The sequence below is a fragment of the Aphelocoma coerulescens genome, chromosome 29, assembly GCF_041296385.1.
Source record: "Aphelocoma coerulescens isolate FSJ_1873_10779 chromosome 29, UR_Acoe_1.0, whole genome shotgun sequence".
Lineage (NCBI taxonomy): Eukaryota > Metazoa > Chordata > Aves > Passeriformes > Corvidae > Aphelocoma > Aphelocoma coerulescens.
This window is the reverse complement of record NC_091042.1, coordinates 2,961,343-2,978,433: the sequence shown is the minus strand read 5'-3', so window position 1 is coordinate 2,978,433 and position 17,091 is coordinate 2,961,343. Positions and strand designations below refer to the sequence as shown.

The window sequence follows — 17,091 nt, the reverse complement described above, 5'->3', positions numbered from 1 at the left end:
AGTGACGGGGACGCATCGAGGGGGGTGGCAGGGTGACAGCGGGGGGGTGACAGGGACACTGCCAGGCCCGGGAGGGGACAGGACCAGCCCAGGGCAGGGTGGGGATCCCCGCGTTCCCACCCCCGCGTGTCCCCTGTCCCCCCTCTCCCCCCCTCCCCCGGGCTGCGGGGACACCGCGGGGACTTGTAGCGATTTTATTTCCGAAAATATTTAAAAGCCGGGGGGGCCCCTCCGGCTCCGAGCCCCCTCCCGGCCCCCAGGACCCCCCGGCCCCTGGAGGAGCCCCCTCCCGCTGTCCTGGGCCGTGCTGTCCCCGGGCGGGGTCCCGCTGTCCCCGGGCGGGGTCCCGCTGTCGCCGGCCGGGATTTCCTCGGTGACAGCCCCTCCGGGGGGGTGGCGGGGTCGGAGCTGGGGGCGAGAGAGGCGGGGGGGGGGGGTCAGTGCAGGTGCCCTGGGGGGACACCTGAGTGTGGCACGTGGGGACATTCACAGAGCTGAGTGTGACACTTGGGGGCACACAGACAGATGAGTGTGGCACTTGGGGACACTCACACCTGAGTGTGGTACCTGGGGGCACACAGACAGATGAGTGTGGCAGCTGGGGACACTCACACACCTGAGTGTGGCACCTGGGGACACTCACAGAGTTGAGTGTGACACTTGGGGGCAGACAGATGAGTGTGGCAGCTGGGGACATTCACATACTTGAGTGTGGCACTTGGGGACACTCACACACCTGAGTGTGGTACCTGGGGACACTCACACCTGAGTGTGACACCTGGGGACACACAGACAGCTGAGTGTGGCACTTGAGGACACACAGACACGGCTGTGACACCTGGGGACACTCACACAGCTGAGTGTGACACTTGGGGACACTCACACACCTGAGTGTGACACCTGGGGACACACACACCTGTGTGGCACTTGAGGACACACAGACACGGCTGTGGTACCTGGGGACACTCACACCTGAGTGTGGCACCTGGGGACACTCACACACCTGAGTGTGACACCTGGGGACACACAGACAGCTGAGTGTGGCACTTGAGGACACACAGACACGGCTGTGGCACCTGGGGACACTCACACACCTGAGTGTGACACTTGGGAACACTCACACACACCCGAGTGGCACTCGGGGGGGTGGCACCCCTGTCCCCGGGCCCCACCTGTAGCAGGGGGTGGGCAGGTCCCCCTTGGTGACCTGCAGGATGAACGGGGGGGGCTCCTCCAGCTGCAGCTCGCTCAGCTCTGCACAGGGGACACGACGGGGACACCGTGAGGACGCGACGGGGACGTGCCAGCCCCGGGGGGGACACCGGGGGGGACTCTGGGGACACTTGGGGACCCTCACCTGCGTCCCAGTCCTCCCGGCACGGGGGGGGCTGCCAGGCGAGGGGGGGCTCCCCGGCCGCGTCCTCGGGGTCTGCGGGGACAGAGGTGAGGGGGGGACACAGCTGGGGACAGCTGGGGACACCCGGGGGGGGGGGGACACCGCGTACCTGGGGGCAGCTCGAGCGGGAGCTTGTCGGGGCAGGAGGTGACGTGGCTGCGCAGGAGGCCGCGGGGGACGCGGTGGCGAGCGTTGAAGGGACACGTGGCCAAGGTGCGGGACACCTGCGGGTTGTTCTGGGGGGGGACAGGGGGGACTGGGGGGGGGGGGACACCGACCGCGACCCCCAGCGCGGCCTGGACCCCCAACCCCAAATCCCCCGCGGACCCCAGACCCTCACAGACCCCGATGCCTGACAGGTCCTGGACCCCCAACCCCAAACCCCCCGCAGACCCCAGACCCTCACGGCCTCCCCCCGGCAGGTCCTGGACCCCAAAACGGACCCCGACCCCGCGCAAACCCCAACTCAAATTCCCCGCGACCCCAGACCCTCAAAGACCCCGATCCGGGCAGATCCTGGAGCTCAAAACCGAGCCCGATCCCCGGCAGGCCCCGGTCTCCAGCCCCGCCCCCAGGTCCCGGTGCCCCCCCAGGTCCCGGTGTCCCCCCAGATCCCGGTGCCCCCCAGGTCCCGGTGCCCCCCAGGTCTCGGTGTGTCCCCCGCCATGTCCCGGTGTCCCCCCATGTCCCGGTGCCCCCCAGGTCCCGGTGCCCCCCCAGGTCCCGGTGTGTCCCCCCCAGGTCCCGGTGCCCCCCAGTCCCGGTGTGTCCCCAGGTCCCGGTGTGTCCCCAGGTCCCGGTGTGCCCCCCCGGTCCCGGTGTGTCCCCATGTCCCGGTGTCTCCCCATGTCCCGGTGTGTCCCCATGTCCCGGTGTCCCCCCAGGTCCCGGTGTGTCCCCATGTCCCGGTGCCCCCCAGGTCCCGGTGCCCCCCCGGTCCCGGTGTGTCCCCCCAGGTCCCGGTGTCCCCCCATGTCCCGGTGTCCCCCCATGTCCCGGTGCCCCCCAGGTCCCGGTGCCCCCCCAGGTCCCGGTGTGTCCCCCCCAGGTCCCGGTGTCCCCCCAGGTCCCGGTGTGTCCCCCGCCATGTTCCGGTGCCCCCCCGGTCCCGGTGTGTCCCCCCCAGGTCCCGGTGCCCCCCGGTCCCGGTGTGTCCCCGGTCCCGGTGTGTCCCCCCAAGTCCCGGTGTGTCCCCATGTCCCGGTGTCCCCCCAGGTCCTGGTGTGTCCCCCCCAGGTCCCGGTGCCCCCCGGTCCCGGTGTGCCCCCCGCGCACCTGCTGGCAGCGCACCAGGTGATAGGGCAGGCGGGACACGCGCACCTGGTGGCTCCGGTCGTACGGGCACTGCACGAGCGCGTCGGGCTCCATGGGGACCCCCGAGCGCGGCCCGGTATCGCCCGGCACGGCCCGGTGCCGGTCCTGCCCCACCGGGCACCGCCCGGCCGCGGTTCGATCCTACCGGGCGCGGTTCAGTCCCGGTTCGGTCTCACCGGCCACAGTTTGGTCCCAGCGGTCTCGGTTCTGTCCCGGTTCGGTTCCACCGGTGCCGGTTCTGTCTCTCGGCAGCGTCGCCGTTACCGCGGCAACGGGCGCTGCTTCCGGGTCCTCCGCGCCGCTGGGGGGCGCCGCGCGCCGTCGTCGTGGCAACGGGAGCGCGGGAAAATTTGGGCTAAATCGGCCCCAGTTGGGGTCAAACAGGCCCGGATTGGGGTTCTACGGAGCCGGGTCGGGCTGTACGGGAGCAGACTGGGCTTAAATGGGCCCCGATTGGGAATAAATGAGCCCTGATTGGGGTCCCCTGATTTGGGATCGATGCGATCAGTTTGGGGATAAATGGGACCAAAATGGGGGTGAGCGGGACCAAAATGGGGACAAACGGGAGCGGATTGGGGTTATACGGACTAGAATTGGTTCTGTATGAGCCCAGGCAGGGCTGTAAGGGCCCAGACACCGATATGAAGGCCCTGACATCGGTATAAGGGCCTGGACCCCAATATGAGGGCCCTGACCCCAATATGAGGGCCCTGGCCCCGATATGTGGGCCCGGAGTGGGGCTGTCACGGCCCCAGATGGGGCTGATGGGGGCATCGGCCACCAGCGGTGTCACCCATCACGGTGTCACCCATCAGCGGTGTCACCCAGATGCCACCCACGGCGTCAGGCAGTGCTGGCATCGGCTGACACTGGTGTCCCCCACGGTGTTGTCCCCCACCCGTGTTGTCCCCCATCCGTGTTGTCCCCCACGCCCGGTGTCCCCCGCCCACGTCCCCCGCGGTGTCACGGGGTGGTGGCAGCGCCGTCACGTGGCCCCGGTGGCCCCAGCGCGGCCGGGCCCAGCCCAGGAAGGGGAAGTTGGGGCTTGGGGCCTTTTGGGGACCGTGGGGGTGACACGGGGGTGCCACCGGGGTGCCACCATGTCCCTGCCCTCGGTGTACGGGGACAAACTGGCTGAGAAGCTGACGCTGCTCAACGAGCGCGGCCGGGGGGTCCTCGTGCGCGTCTACCACATCAAAAAGGTGGGTGGGGGATCCTGGGGGGACACCCGGGGGTCCCCAACCCCCCTCCCCCCGCTGATGGGGAGCAGCCAAAGGGCTGCAGGGACCGGGGGGGGTTGGGGGAATTTGGGGAAGGGGACGGCCCAGGAGGGGTTTTAGGGGGGTTTTGACCTCCTGGTCAGGGAGGAGCTTGGACAGGGGGGGTTTGGGGGGGTCCCAGCCCAGGGAGGGTTGGGGCAGGGTGGGTTTTTGGAGGGGGATCCAGTCCGGAAGGGGTTTGGGGGGGTTTGGGTGGGGGAGGGCTCAGTTCTGCGGGGGATTTTGGGGTGTTCCATCCGGGGGAGGAGTTTTTGGGGTCAGTTTGGGAGGGGGAGGGGTTCTGATCGCGGGGTCCCCCAGACGTGCTCGGACCCCCGCACGCGGCCGCCTTTCCTTGGGGACAAGGCCATGGAGGCCTCGGCCAAGTTCATCCAGAAGAAATTCCCGCACCTGGACGTGCGGAGCAGCACCGTGAGTGTCCCCTTGTCCCCACTGTCCCCGTGTCCCCACCCGCCGTGTCCCCACCCCCTGTGGGATGTGCCACCCCCCTCCCGTGCCCTCCCTTGTGCCACCCCACCCTGCGTGTCCCCTCTGTCACCTCTCCCTGGGTGTCCCCCCCCCGTGCCACCCCCTCCATGGGTGTCACCACTGTCACCTCACCCTGGATGTCCCCTTTTCTCACCGCCCCCCGCGTGTCCCCCCCCGTGCCACCCCCACCGCGGTGTCCCCCCCCCCGGTGCCACCCACGCCGCTGTCCCCCTGCAGCAGCACCTGGGGCCGGTGCACAGGGACAAAGGGGACATCGTGCGGGTGCTGGCACCGTTCTACCACACCTTCCTGGACGTGCTGGAGTTCCGGGTGAGCCGGGGGGGGGGGGGACAGAGGGGACAGGGGGGGTCACTCAGAGCCGGGGACACGGCGGTGACACGCGGCGCTGTCCCCTCGCCGCCAGGACCACGTGTACGAGCTGCTCAACACCATCGACGCCAGCCAGTGCTTCTTCGACATCGTGAGTGCCGCCCGCGGGGACCCACCCCGGGGTGTCCCCGCCGTCCCCGCCGCGCTCACGGCTGTCCCCTCCCCGCCAGCACATCAACTACGACTTCACCAAGGGCTACCTGGACCTGGTTGTCACCTACGTGTCGCTGGTGCTGCTGCTGGCGCGCACCGAGGAGCGGCGGCTGCTGCTGGGGCTCTACCACTGCGCGCACGAGATGAGCCACGGCGCCAGGTGCCACCGCTGTCCCCACCGGGGATGTCCCCAAGGCCGCGTCCCTGCCAGGGGTGGCTCCGGGGCTGTCCCCAACGCTGTGTCCCCAGCACCGTGTCCCCACGGTTGTGTCTGCACCGGGGCTGCCACCAGCACCGTGTCCCCAGCACCGTGTCCCCAGCACCGTGTCCCCACCGGGGCTGTCCCCAGCATCATGTCCCCACGGCCGTGTCCCCACGGTTGTGTCCGCACCGGGGCTGTCCCCAGCACCGTGTCCCCAGCACCGTGTCCCCACGGCCGTGTCCCCACCGGGGCTGCCACCAGCACCGTGTCCCCAGCACCGTGTCCCCACGGCCGTGTCCCCACCGGGGCTGCCACCAGCACCGTGTCCCCAGCACCGTGTCCCCACCGGGGCTGCCACCAGCACCGTGTCCCCAGCACCGTGTCCCCACGGCCGTGTCCCCACTGGGGCTGCCACCAGCACCGTGTCCCCAGCACCGTGTCCCCACCGGGGCTGTCCTCAGCACCGTGTCCCCACCGAGGCCAGGCCCGGGGCTGTCCCCAAGGCCGTCCCCTCCTCGGGGCTGTCCCCAACGTGTCCCCGTGTCCCCGCAGCGAGCCCGGCTTCGCCCGCCTGGCGCAGATGGTGCTGGAGTACGAGCACCCCCTCAAGAAGCTGCCCGAGGAGTTCGGGCCCCACACCAAGGTGGGTCAGGGGTCCCCGGTGACCGGCAGGGCCACCCCCCGCCCGGGCCGGTGTCCCCAGCGCCGCCGTGTCCCCGTGGCAGGCCGTGAGCAGCGCGCTGCTGTCGCTGCGGGCACCGTTGGCGCGGCGCTGCCAGGACGCGGAGCAGTGGCGGAGGGAGCAGCTCCTGAGCCTGCTGGGACCCGCCGGGGACATGCTGAGCCCGGCCACGTGCGACAGCGTGAGTGACACGGGGACACGGGGTATGGGGACATGGGGTATGGGGTATGGGGTATGGGGACATGCTGAGCCCAGCCACGTGCAACAGCATGAGTGACACGGGGTATGGGGTCATGGGGACATGGGGTATGGGGTATGGGACACGGGGTATGGGGACATGGGGACATGGGGTATGGGGTATGGGGTATGGGACACGGGGTATGGGGACATGGGGACACAGGGTAGGGGGATTTGGGGACATGGGGACATAGGGACAGGGGGTGTGGGGACATGGGAACTTGGGGTATGGGGACTTGGGGACATGGGGACTTGGGGTATGGGGACTTGGGGACATGGGGACATGGGGACATGAGGTATGGGGTATGGGGACATGGGGACACGGGGACACGGGGTATGGGGTCATGGGGACATGGGTACAGGGGATATGGGGACACGGGGACACGGGGACACGGGATATGGGACATGGGGACATGGGGACTTGGGGTATGGGGACTTGGGGACATGGGGACATGGCGACAGGGGGTGTGGGGACATGGGGACATGGGGACACGGGGTATGGGGACATGGGGTATGGGGATTTGGGGACATAGGGACATGGGGACAGGGGGTGTGGGTCATGGGGACATGGTAACATGGGGACTTGGGGTATGGGGACATGGGGACATGGGTTGTGGGGACATGGGCACATGGGGTATGGGGTATGGGGACACGCTGAGCCCGGCCACCTGTGACAGAGTGAGTGACCCTGGGACATGGGGGACTGGGGGATATGGAGACACAGGGAGATGGGGACAGTGACAGGCACTGGGAAGGGTCAGGGGACAGTGGCGTGGTGACACCGGTGTCCCCAGATGGCCTGTGAGTACCTGTCCCTGGAGGTGATGGAGCGCTGGATCATCCGTGAGTGCCGGCACCGCCCGCGGCTCCCCAACCCCTCCTGGGCAGTGTCCCCACCCCCCACTCCCCGTTTTGGGGTCCCCCCGGCGCCGCGGGTCCCTGACGCGAGGCTGTCCCCGCAGTGGGGTTCCTGGTGTGCCCGGGGGCTCTGGCCGCAGCCCCCCCGTGCCAGGAGCTGTGGCGCCAGGCGCTGCAGGGGACCCTCTTTGTCACCCTCCTGCGCGACGAGGCCATCGCCGTGCACAAGGTCACCGAGGAGCTGCTGGGGGGGCTCAAGGGGTGAGGACCCCCCCGAGGGGTGGCACAGCCAGGGTGGGGGGGGGCACAGCCGGTGCCAGGGGCTGGGGGCTTCACAGGGAGCGGGGCCGGGGGCTCTGGAGGGTCCCAGAGGGGGCTGGGGGCTGTTCAGGGGGCTTTGGGAGTGCTCGGGGGGTCTCCTGGGGGTCTCATAGGTGCCCGGGGGGTAGCAGGGTCTGGGGGCTGTACCCAGGGGGCTCCGGGGGTGCCCGGGGGTCCCCCAGGGCTGTGCCAGGTGTCCCTCCCCAGGTACGGGAAGCGCGTGGCCGATGTCAAGGAGTGCCGGGACCACGCGGTGGCTCACAGGTCTGGGGCCAGCGGGGCCAGCGGGGCCAGCGGGGCTGGGGGAGGCTGGGGAGGGTCCCGGGGGTCCGGGGCGCCCCTAAAACACGGGGGGGTCCTGGGGGGGGGTGTCTCGGACCCCGGGCGGAGATTGGGGGTGCCCCGATTTCACCCACACCGACCCCGTGCCGCACGTGCTGTCCCCTGGGGGTGGCCAGGGGGCTCGGTTGGGTGGCCCTGACCCTGATGCCCCACTCGCTCCCCGTCCTGACCCCCCCAAATCCCCCACAGAGTCACTCTCCGGGGTCCCCTCCCATTCCTGCGAGGGGTTCTGTCCCCTCGCCCTGCTCCCCCCGGATCCTCCCCACCCCCCACAAGCCCCGAGACCCCCAGTGACCCCCCCAAACCCCCCTGGTCCCCCCAGCCCGGCGCTGCACCGGGGCCGCCGCTCGTTCCTGCGCGGGGCCGTGCGGGAGCTCGTGGCGCTGCTGGAGGATCAGCCCGGGCTGCTGGGGCCCAAGGTGAGGCCGGGGGGGGGGGGGGGGGTTGGGAGATTTTGGGGGGATTTTGGGGTGCGGGGCGTTGTGTGTGCGGGGTTTGGGGCTTGCGCTTTGGGGGTTTTGGGGAGTTTCGGGGGTGTGGGGTTGCAGGATTTGGGATACAGGGGAACGGGAACAGGATTTGGGGTGCGGGGTGCTGGATTTGGGGTGCAGGGGGTGGGCACAGGGTTTGGGGTGCTGGATTTGGGGTTCAGGGGGTGGGCGCAGGGTTTGGGGTGCGGGGTTTGGGGTGCAGGGGGTGGGCACAGGGTTTGGGATGCTGGATTAGGGGTGTAGGGATGGGAAAAGGGTTTGGGGTGTTGAGTTTGGGGTGCGGAGTTTGGAGTGCAGGGGGTGGGCACAGGGTTTGGGGTGCTGGATTTGGGGTGTAGGGATGGGGAAAGGGTTTGGGGTGCTGGATTAGGGGTGCAGGGGGTGGGCACAGGATTTTGGGTGCGGGGGATGCGTGCCGGGCTCTGCCCATCCCTGGTGGTTCAGGGTGGGTCCGGGGGGGATTCCCGGGCTCCCCCCGACCCCCTCGCCAAACCCCCCAGGCCCTGCTGGTGTTCGTGGCCCTGTCGCTGTGTCGCGACGAGGTGAGCTGGCTGTCGCGACACGCCGAGCACGCCACCAAGACCAAGAGCCCCGAGGACTTCGCCGACAGGTGGGGACGGGGAGGGGACACCCGCAGGGACACCCCGGGCGTGGGACGGGCGGGCTGGGGGGGCTCAGCCGGGAGGGTCCGGGCGGGCTCCGGGGGAGTTCAGAGGGGCTGGGGGGGGAACTCAGAGCGGTTCGGGGGGGTCCCAGAGGTTCTGTGGGGCCCCGAGGACGTTCAGTGGTTTTGGGGGGATTCGGGGGGATTCGGGGGGCACTGGGAGAGTCCGGGGTGTTTGGGGGGGGGGTCTCTAATGGCCCCCCTGGCGCAGCCGCATCGCGGAGCTGCTGTTCGCGCTGGAGCAGCTGCGGGCGCTGGTGCGGCGGCACCGGCGGGTCCTGAGCCGGTACCACCGGCAGTACCTGGCCCGCTTCGACGCGCTCGTGCTCAGCGACGTCATCCAGGTACCGCGGGGGAGGGGGTGGCCCTGTCCCCTGAGCCTCCTCCGGGCTGTCCCTGTCCCCTGAGCCCGCCCGTGTCCCCCCAGAACCTCTCGGTGTGTCCCGAGGAGGAGTCCGTGATCCTCTCGTCCTTCGTCAGCTCCCTCTCGGCTCTCTCTGCCAAAGAAGGTGCGGCCGTGTCCCCTCCCCGCCCCGAATGTCCCCTCCCCGCGTCCCCGCTGTCCCGGGAGCCCGGGCCGTGCTGGGCACCCCGAGGGGTGGCGGCTCCACCCTGTGGTGGCACTGCCACCCCCCAGCCCCGTCCCCACGTCCCTCTGTCCCCGCAGTGGATGACAAGGAGCAGTTTGACTTCACCGCCCTGCGCCTCGACTGGTTCCGGCTCCAGGTGGTGGCCCTGTCTCTGTCCCCGTCCCTGTCCCTGTCCCTGTCCCTGTCCCCGTCCCTGTCCCCGTCCCTGTCCCTGTCCCTGTCCCTGTCCCTGTCCCTATCCCTGTCCCTGTCTCTGTCCCTGTCCCTGTCCCCGTCCCTGTCCCCGTCCCCCTGCTCTCCCTGTCCCCATCCCAATCTCCACCTTTGTTCCCATCCCTGTGCCAATCCCATTCCTCCCCCATCCCTGCCGTCCCCATCCTTGTCCCCACATCCCCTGACCCTGTCCCTGTCCCCGCTGTCCCCACCTCTGTCCCCAGGCCTACACGAGCGTGGCGAAGGCGGCGCTGCCGCTGGTCTCCAACGGGGACGTGGGACGCGCCATGAACCTCGTGGTGTTCCACACGCGCCTGCTGGACCAGCCCGAGGAGCTGCTGGATGAGGTCTCCGACCTGTCCCACCTCTGGTGAGCCCCTGTCCCCCTTCTCCTGCCCCTCTCGTGCCCCTGTACCCCCTTTTCCCACTCCCCATCCCATTTTCCTTCCCTTTTCCCACCCCTGTACCCCCTTCCTCCACTCCCTACCCCATTTCTGCCCCTCTCCTGCCCCTTTTCCTGACCCCTCTTCTACCCCCTTTCTCTGCCCTTTTCCTGCCCCTGTACCCTCTTTTCCCACCCCATACCCCTTTTTCCTGCCCTTTTCCCACCCTGTACCCCCTTCTCCCACCCCACCCCTTTTTCCACCCTTTTCCCACCCTGTCCCCATTTCCCTGCCCTTTTCCCATCCCTGTACCCTCTTTTCCCACCCCATACCCCTTTTCCCACCCTTTTCCCACCCTTGTCCCATCCTGTCCCCATTTCCCTGCCCTTTTCCCATCCCTGTACCCCCTTTTCCCACCCCATCTCCCCTTTTCCCACCCTTTTCCCCCCTCCATCCCCCTGTCCCCGCCCTGTCCCGCAGTTTCTACCCCCGGCCCCTGGAGCGGATGTTCGCGGTGACGCTGGAGGAGCCGTCCATGCTCCGCTTCGCCATCGCCTTCCCCCTGCTCTGCGCCCACTTCTCGCGCTGCCTGCACCCCATGTGCCCCGAGGAGGTGGGTGACACCCCGGGGGGGGGGTCCCCTGGCCGTGTCCCCGGCTCTGAGGGGTCCCGGTGTCCCCTCCCAGTACCCGCAGCTGGAGGCGGCGGCGCTGGGGCTCTGCCACAAGTTCCTGGAGGAGCTGGCGCGGGTGGGCAGCGGCTGCGTCCTGGATGCCTGCGCCGAGCAGCACAACCTGAGCCAGCAGGTCCCGACAGGGGGATCCGGAGGGTCTGGGGGGCTCATGGGGGTCTGGGACCTTCAGGGGGCTCTGGGACCTTTGTGGGGCTCAGGGGGGTCCAGGGGGTCTGGGACTTTTGGGGGGATTGGTGACCCTTGGGGGCTTCAGGGCCTTTGGGATCTTGGTGGCCCTTGGGATCTCCACAACCTCTGGGGGCTCAGTGGCCTTTGGGGGCTTCAGGAGCTTTGGGGTCTTCAGGAGCTTTGGGGCTTCAGTGGCCTTTGGGGGATCCAGGACTTTGGGGGCTTCATCACCTTCAGGATCCCTCTGGCTTTTTGGGTTTCCACCACCTCAAGGTCTCTATCAGCTTGAGGATCTCTGGGGCCTTTGGGGTCTTCAGGGGTTCTGGGGTCGCTGTGGCTTTTGGGATCTCCGTGGCCTCTCTGTCCCCTTGTCCCTCTGTCTCCACCAAACCCTCGGGATGAGGAAGTTTCTCCACAGGGGCAAAACCTGGCAGGGCATTCCCCCAACCCAGCCCTGGGGGACGGTGGCCTGTGGCCCTGATGACCCCATTTGGGGTGTCCCCATGTCCCCATGAGCCTGTCCCCACCCCTCAGCTGCTGCCCAAGCACTGTGCGGCCACCATCAGCAGAGCCCGCGGCAAGAAAACCCCGAAGCAGCCGCCCCGCAAGGGGGACCCCGACAGGGACAAGCCGGGGACAGAGAGCCAACGGCGGGACCGGACTCTGACCACCAAGTGAGCGTCACCCGGGGCAGGACTGTCCCCACAGGGTCACGGTGTGCCTGATGAGGCCACCAGAGCTTGGGTGTGGGCACGGTGTGGGTATGATTGTCCCCAGGGGACGCGGACTGTCCCCGTGTGGTCACACCGTGGTCGTCCTCCCAGCATGGACAAGCTGCACCTGACCCTGGCCGAGCTGTCCCTGAGCCTCAACCACGTCCCCAACTTCACCGTCTTTGGGCACAAGGTGACACCGGCCGAGTACCTGAGCAGCCACCTGGAGACGCGCCTGACCAGGTGGGGCCGCGCCGGGGCCGCGCCGGGGCCGAGGGGGCCGAGGGGACGCACGGCGTGTCCCTCACCGCCCCCGTGTCCCCGCAGGGCCATCGTGGCCATGGCCGGCTACAGCCAGGCCACGCAGGAGGTGGCCCGGCCCTCGGAGGTGCTGGCGGGGCTGGGGGCCTACATGGGGCTGGTGCAGCGGCTGGGGCAGTTGGTGGCACTGGACACGGGGCGGCTGCTCCGCGCGGTGCTGCTGCAGCAGAGCCACCCCCGCGACGCCAGCGGGCAGCCCACGCTGACCGCCATCTACACGGACTGGTGCGTGTCCCCCGTAGGGCTGGGGACACGGGGACGGGGCTGGGTGACGCTGCTGTGGGGTCGTGGGGGCAGCAGCTTGTGGTTCTTGCAGCATGATCCCGATCCCAGTGCCCTGAGCCTGTCCCCAGTGCCCTGAGCCTGTCCCCAGCCCCCAAATCCCCACCCCAGTGCCCTGAGCCTGTCCCCAGACCTCAAATCCCCACCCCAGTGTCCTGAGCCTGTCCCCAGCCCCCAAATCCCCATCCCAGTGCCCTGAGCCTGACCCCAGACCTCAAATTCCCACCCCAGTGCCCTGAGCCTGTCCCCGGCCCCCAGATCCCCATCCCAGTGCCCTGAGCCTGTCCCCAGTGCCCAAATCCCCATCTCAGTGCCCTGAGCCTGTCCCCAGCCCCCAAATCCCCACCCCAGTGCCCTGAGCCTGTCCCCAGACCTCAAATCCCCACCCCAGTGCCCTGAGCCTGTCCCCAGTGCCCTGAGCCTGTCCTCAGCCCCCAAATCCCCATCCCAGGGTCCTAAGCCTGTCCCCGGCCCCCAGATCCCCATCCCAGTGCCCTGAGCCTGTCCCCAGCCCCCAAATCCCCACCCCACTGCCCTGATCCCGGGTCCTGTTGCTGTGGGTCGCGGTGCCACGGGTGGCATTCCCCTGGGTGGCACTCCCGCAGGTGACAGCGCCGTGTCCCCGTGCCCGCAGGTACCTGGAGGCCCTGCTGCGCCAGGCCAGCACCGGGGCCGTGCTCCTGTCCCCGGCCCTCCAGGCCTTCACCACGGTGCCCCGCGAGGAGCAGCCCCCGTTCAGCGCCGCCGAGTTCTCCGACATCTCAGGTGGGGTCTGGGGGGGGGGGGGTCTGGGGGGGATTTGTCACCTCCCCTGTCCCCGTCGGGGTCCCCACCCTGTCCCCTCCTGCAGAGATGCGGGCGCTGGCCGAGCTCATCGGGCCCTACGGGATGAAGTTCCTGAGCGAGAACCTGATGTGGCACGTGGGGTCCCAGGTCACCGAGCTGAAGGTACAGGGGGGGGCTGGGGACAGGGGACAGTGGGCTGGGACAGGGATCAGAGGGCTGGGACAGGGATCAGAGGGCTGGGACAGGGATCAGAGGGCTGGGGACCGTGACAGGGCAAGCAGGGCCACCCTGGGGCCACCCCAACCCCGTCCCTGCCTGTCCCTTGGGCTTTGTGGGAGGGTCAGAGGTGCTGGGTCCTGCAGGGTCCCCATGTCCCCCAGTGTCCCCAGTGTCCCCATGTCCCCCATGTCCCCATGTTCCCCAGTGTCCCGTGTCCCCAGTGCCCCCAGTATCCCCCCCAGTGTCCCCATGTCCCCATTTCTCCATGTCCCCATGTCCCCCAGTGTCCCCAGTGTCCCCATGTCCCCCCATGTCCCCAGTGTCCCCATGTCCCCCATGTCCCCAGTGTCCCCATGTCCCCAGTGTCCCCCAGTGTCCCCATGCCCCCATGTCCCCCATGTCCCCATTTCCCCACGTCCCCCAATGTCCCCATTTCCCCATGTCCCCCAGTGTCCCCAGTGTCCCCAGTGTCCCCATGTCCCCATGTCCCCATGTCCCCCAGTGTCCCCATGTCCCCAGTGTCCCCCAGTGTCCCCCAGTGTCCCCATGTCCCCAGTGTTCCCCAGTGTCCCCAGTGTCCCCATGTCCCCGCAGAAGCTGGTGGCCGAGAACATGGACACGCTGGTGCAGCTGCGCTGCTGCAGGGCTGAGCAGAGGCCGGCGCTGCTGTCCCGCCTGACCTGTGAGTGGGGACAGGGGGTGCCGCACGCGGGTGCCACCTGTGCCACCCGCGTCACACCTCCGTCCCACGCGTGTCCCCGCAGCGGCCGAGAACGTCCTGAAGCGCATGACCATCATCGGGGAGATCCTGAGCTTCCGCGCCATGGCCCAGCAGGGCCTCAGGGAGGTGGGAGCCCCCCAAGGGGTACCCCTAGAGCACGGGACCCCCCCCCGTGGGACCCCCGACCCCACAGGACCCCCCTGACCCCCCCCCTTTTCCCCTTTCCAGGCGTTCTCCCAGCACTGCCCCTTCCTGATGGGCCCCATCGAGTGCCTGGCGGACGTGGTGACCCCCGACACCGACATCCAGGTGGGGACAGGGACACGGGGGGGCCCCTCGGGCCCGCCCAGCCACGTGGCACCGGGTGGCATCGCGTGTCCCCCCTGTCCCCAGGTCACCCTGAGCATCTTCGAGCTGGCCTCGGCCGCGGGGATCCCGTGTGAGGTGGACCCGGCGCTGGTCACCGCCCTGGCCGGCAACAGGACAGGTCTGGGGGGGCTCTGGGGACACGGGGGGGCTGCTGGTGTCCCCTGGGAGCCCCCTGTCACCGGGCTGTCCCCTGCCTCTGCAGAGGGCTCGTCCCCCGAGGAGGATTACAAGGTGTCCTGCCTGCTCCTGGTGTTCGTGGCCGTGTCCCTGCCCCAGCTGGCCGCTGACCCCGCGTCCCTCTACAACCCCGAGCTGGACGGTGAGGGCTGTCCCCGTGTCCCCGTGTCCCCGTGTCCCCGTGTCCCCGTGTCCTGTGTGCTGGGGGTTGTCACCGTCCCGTTGTCCCAGCAGAGGGTTTGGGGGGACATGGGGACACCGCGACTGCCACGGAGGGAGGTGGGCACAGAGGAGACCCTGGCTGGTCCCCAACCCTCCTGTGTCCCCAACCTTCCCGAATCCTTAATCTTCCTGTGTCCCCACCTTCCTCTGTGCCCAACCCGTGTCCCCAACCTCCCGGCGTCCCCGCGGTGTCCCCAGGCTACAACAACAACCTGCACTGCCTGGCCAAGGCCATCGTCCAGGTCTCGGCCGCGCTCTTCACCGTCCACAACAAGAACATCGAGACCCACCTGAAGGAGTTCCTGCTGGTGAGCCTGGCCCTGTCCCCTCCCCGGGGGCTGTCCCTGTCCCCGCGGGATCCCTGTCCCCGCACTGACCCTCCCTGTCCCCAGCTGGCCTCGGTCAGCCTCCTGCAGCTGGGCCAGGAGCCGGACAAGGTGCGGGCGCGGAACCGCGACTCCCTCGTGCTGCTGCTGCACCTGGTGAGGGCTCCGGGGGGCTCTGGGGTGGCCCTGGGTGGGCACAGCCCCTGAGGGGCCCTTCTGGGTGGGCTTTGGGGTGAGGTCCCCCTTGGGAGGGCTCTGGGGTGTCCCCTGGGTGGGTCCTGATGTCCCCCTGGGTGGGCTCTGGGCTGTACCCGAGTGGGCTCCGGTTTGGTCCCGCGGGGGAGGGGGGGCGCATCCATCTCCGACCCCCCTGGAAGCGGCTGGAATGCCGGGGGAGGGGGGGCTGGAATGTCGGGGGGGGGGGGCCTGGAATGCCGGGAGGGGCTGGAATGCCGGGGGTGGGGGTCTCGCCCCCCCCGGCGGGATTGGTATTCCAGGAGCGCCCGGCCCGGCTCGGAGCAATTTAAATGCAAATATTCCAACCTGGAGCCGGGACGGGGGGGGCCGCGGGGAGGTCGGGAGGAAGAGGAGGGGGCGCTGACCGAACCCCCCCCCCCTTCGGCCGGCAGATCGTGGCCGAATCGTCCTTCCTGACGCTGGACATGCTGGAGAGCTGCTTCCCCTACGTCCTGCTGCGCAACGCCTTCCGCGAGGTGTGCCGGGACCCCCCCGGCCCCGGCAGGGCCCTCCCGCACTGACCGGACCCCCGGACCCCCTCCCGGCCCGCGCCGGGACCCCTGTGCCCCTCCCCAAATGCCCCAACCCACTCCTCCCCCCCGGAAGCCCCGCATCCCCCCGACCCTTAAATCCCCCAGGCCACCCCTTCAGGACCCCCGTGTCCCTCCCCAGACTCCCCAGCCTGTCCCCCCTCCCTCGACCCCAAATCCTCCAACCTTCCCCCCAAACGTGCCCCTCCCCAAATGCCCCAATTCCCCCCCCAGGTTTCCTCCCAAGCCCTAAATCCCCCAATCCACCCCTTGCCAGGACCCCCGTGTCCCTCCCCAAACCTTCCAACCCCCCCCCCCAGGACCCTCGTGCCCCCCCGATCCCCAAATCCCCCTCCCTGTCCCTCCAAGACCCCCGCGTCCCTCCCCAAATGCCCCAACCCGCCCCTCCGGGACCCCCTCGTTCCCCCCGATCTCCCCCCGACCCCCCCCAAACCCTCCCCTCACCGCGGTCCCCCGCCCCCCTCACCGCTGGATGCCACCACCGTGTCCCCAAATGTCCCCCCGCTGTCGCCGCCGTCACTAAAAGCCTCTTTTTCCCCCCAAACTCTCGGACTCATCCCGGGAATCATTCGGGGCCAGCAGCGGGCCCCCACCCGGCGACCACTCCCGGGGACGTTCCCCGACCCTCCGGGGGGTTTGGGGGGTGTCCGAGCGCTGTCCGGGCTCCCCGGGGGTGTCCGGGGGGTGCCACGCTGGGGTCGGGACGCGGCGGCACCGCAGCTCCCGGCGGGATTTTCCACCTTTCCATCCGCGCCGATCCCGCTGGGGCCGTGCCTCAGTTTCCCTTCTCCCGCTCGCCCCCGGGGCCGCTTCCAGTCACGTTCCACGCCCGCCCTCCCCCCCAGCCCGCCACCTCTTGGCCCCCCTCCCCCATTTCTCTTTTCCCCCCATCTCCGCGTGTTTTTATTTCCCTCCCGTGCAGCATCTTGGGGGAAAAATTAATGGGGCGCAGGCGGCCGCGGCCGTTGCCATTCCGCGCACGGCGGCGGCTCCGGGATGAGTCACCGGCAGCGGCGACAGCGCCCGCCGCGCCCTCGGGCCCCCCCCTCGGACCCCCCCGTGACCGAGACCCCCCCCCTCAGCATCATCAGGGGTGGGGGGGACCGGAGGGAGCGGCCCCAAAACCGCGTGGGGCAAAAATCGCCTTCAAATAAAAAAAAAAAAACCCAAACCCCAAAATCCTCCCCCCCCCCCCCCCAACACCGGGAGCTGCGAAACGACCCCGGAGCGACCCCCCCCCCCCCACCCCCCACTCCCCCGCCCCCGGCCGCGCTCCCGGGGGGCTCCGCCGCCCCCTCCCCGCTCGCGGCTCGGTTCTATT

General features: G+C 69.4%; 2 protein-coding genes across 2 annotated transcripts; one reads left to right on the top strand and one right to left on the bottom strand.

The window, feature by feature from the left end:
* Positions 1-548: 548 nt before the first annotated feature.
* GTSF1 (gametocyte specific factor 1) lies at positions 549-2,764 on the bottom strand. Its single transcript, XM_068997505.1, has 5 exons — positions 2,672-2,764; positions 1,506-1,632; positions 1,358-1,429; positions 1,173-1,254; positions 549-567 (listed from the first exon to the last, which is right to left on the bottom strand). The coding sequence occupies exons 1-5, from the start codon at positions 2,762-2,764 to the stop codon at positions 549-551; spliced, it is 393 nt and encodes a 130-aa protein (XP_068853606.1).
* Positions 2,765-3,810: 1,046 nt separating this feature from the next.
* Positions 3,811-15,745, top strand: NCKAP1L (NCK associated protein 1 like). The gene is made up of 31 exons (XM_068997647.1): positions 3,811-3,912; positions 4,291-4,401; positions 4,696-4,788; positions 4,883-4,939; positions 5,019-5,161; positions 5,756-5,846; positions 5,929-6,066; positions 6,917-6,965; positions 7,085-7,241; positions 7,509-7,565; positions 7,966-8,062; positions 8,635-8,744; positions 9,010-9,142; positions 9,226-9,307; positions 9,466-9,524; positions 9,826-9,971; positions 10,465-10,597; positions 10,671-10,790; positions 11,381-11,520; positions 11,671-11,802; positions 11,887-12,105; positions 12,797-12,927; positions 13,013-13,110; positions 13,762-13,849; positions 13,932-14,014; positions 14,117-14,197; positions 14,282-14,375; positions 14,460-14,576; positions 14,855-14,964; positions 15,049-15,138; positions 15,612-15,745. The coding sequence occupies exons 1-31, from the start codon at positions 3,811-3,813 to the stop codon at positions 15,738-15,740; spliced, it is 3,390 nt and encodes a 1,129-aa protein (XP_068853748.1). The 3' UTR covers positions 15,741-15,745.
* The last annotated feature ends 1,346 nt before the right edge of the window (positions 15,746-17,091 follow it).

Bases quoted from the DNA above. Each gene is read 5' to 3' on its own strand.
- NCKAP1L (XM_068997647.1), top strand. From the start codon at position 3,811: ATGTCCCTGCCCTCGGTGTACGGGGACAAACTGGCTGAGAAGCTGACG. The intron at 12,928-13,012 runs GTGGGGTCTGGG...CCCCTCCTGCAG, and splicing joins CGAGTTCTCCGACATCTCAG to AGATGCGGGCGCTGGCCGAG. The intron at 15,139-15,611 runs GTGAGGGCTCCG...TTCGGCCGGCAG, and splicing joins TCGTGCTGCTGCTGCACCTG to ATCGTGGCCGAATCGTCCTT.
- GTSF1 (XM_068997505.1), bottom strand. From the start codon at position 2,764: ATGGAGCCCGACGCGCTCGTGCAGTGCCCGTACGACCGGAGCCACCAG. The intron at 1,430-1,505 runs GTACGCGGTGTC...CTGTCCCCGCAG, and splicing joins CCCGCTCGAGCTGCCCCCAG to ACCCCGAGGACGCGGCCGGG. The intron at 1,255-1,357 runs GTGAGGGTCCCC...TCCCCTGTGCAG, and splicing joins CCGGGAGGACTGGGACGCAG to AGCTGAGCGAGCTGCAGCTG.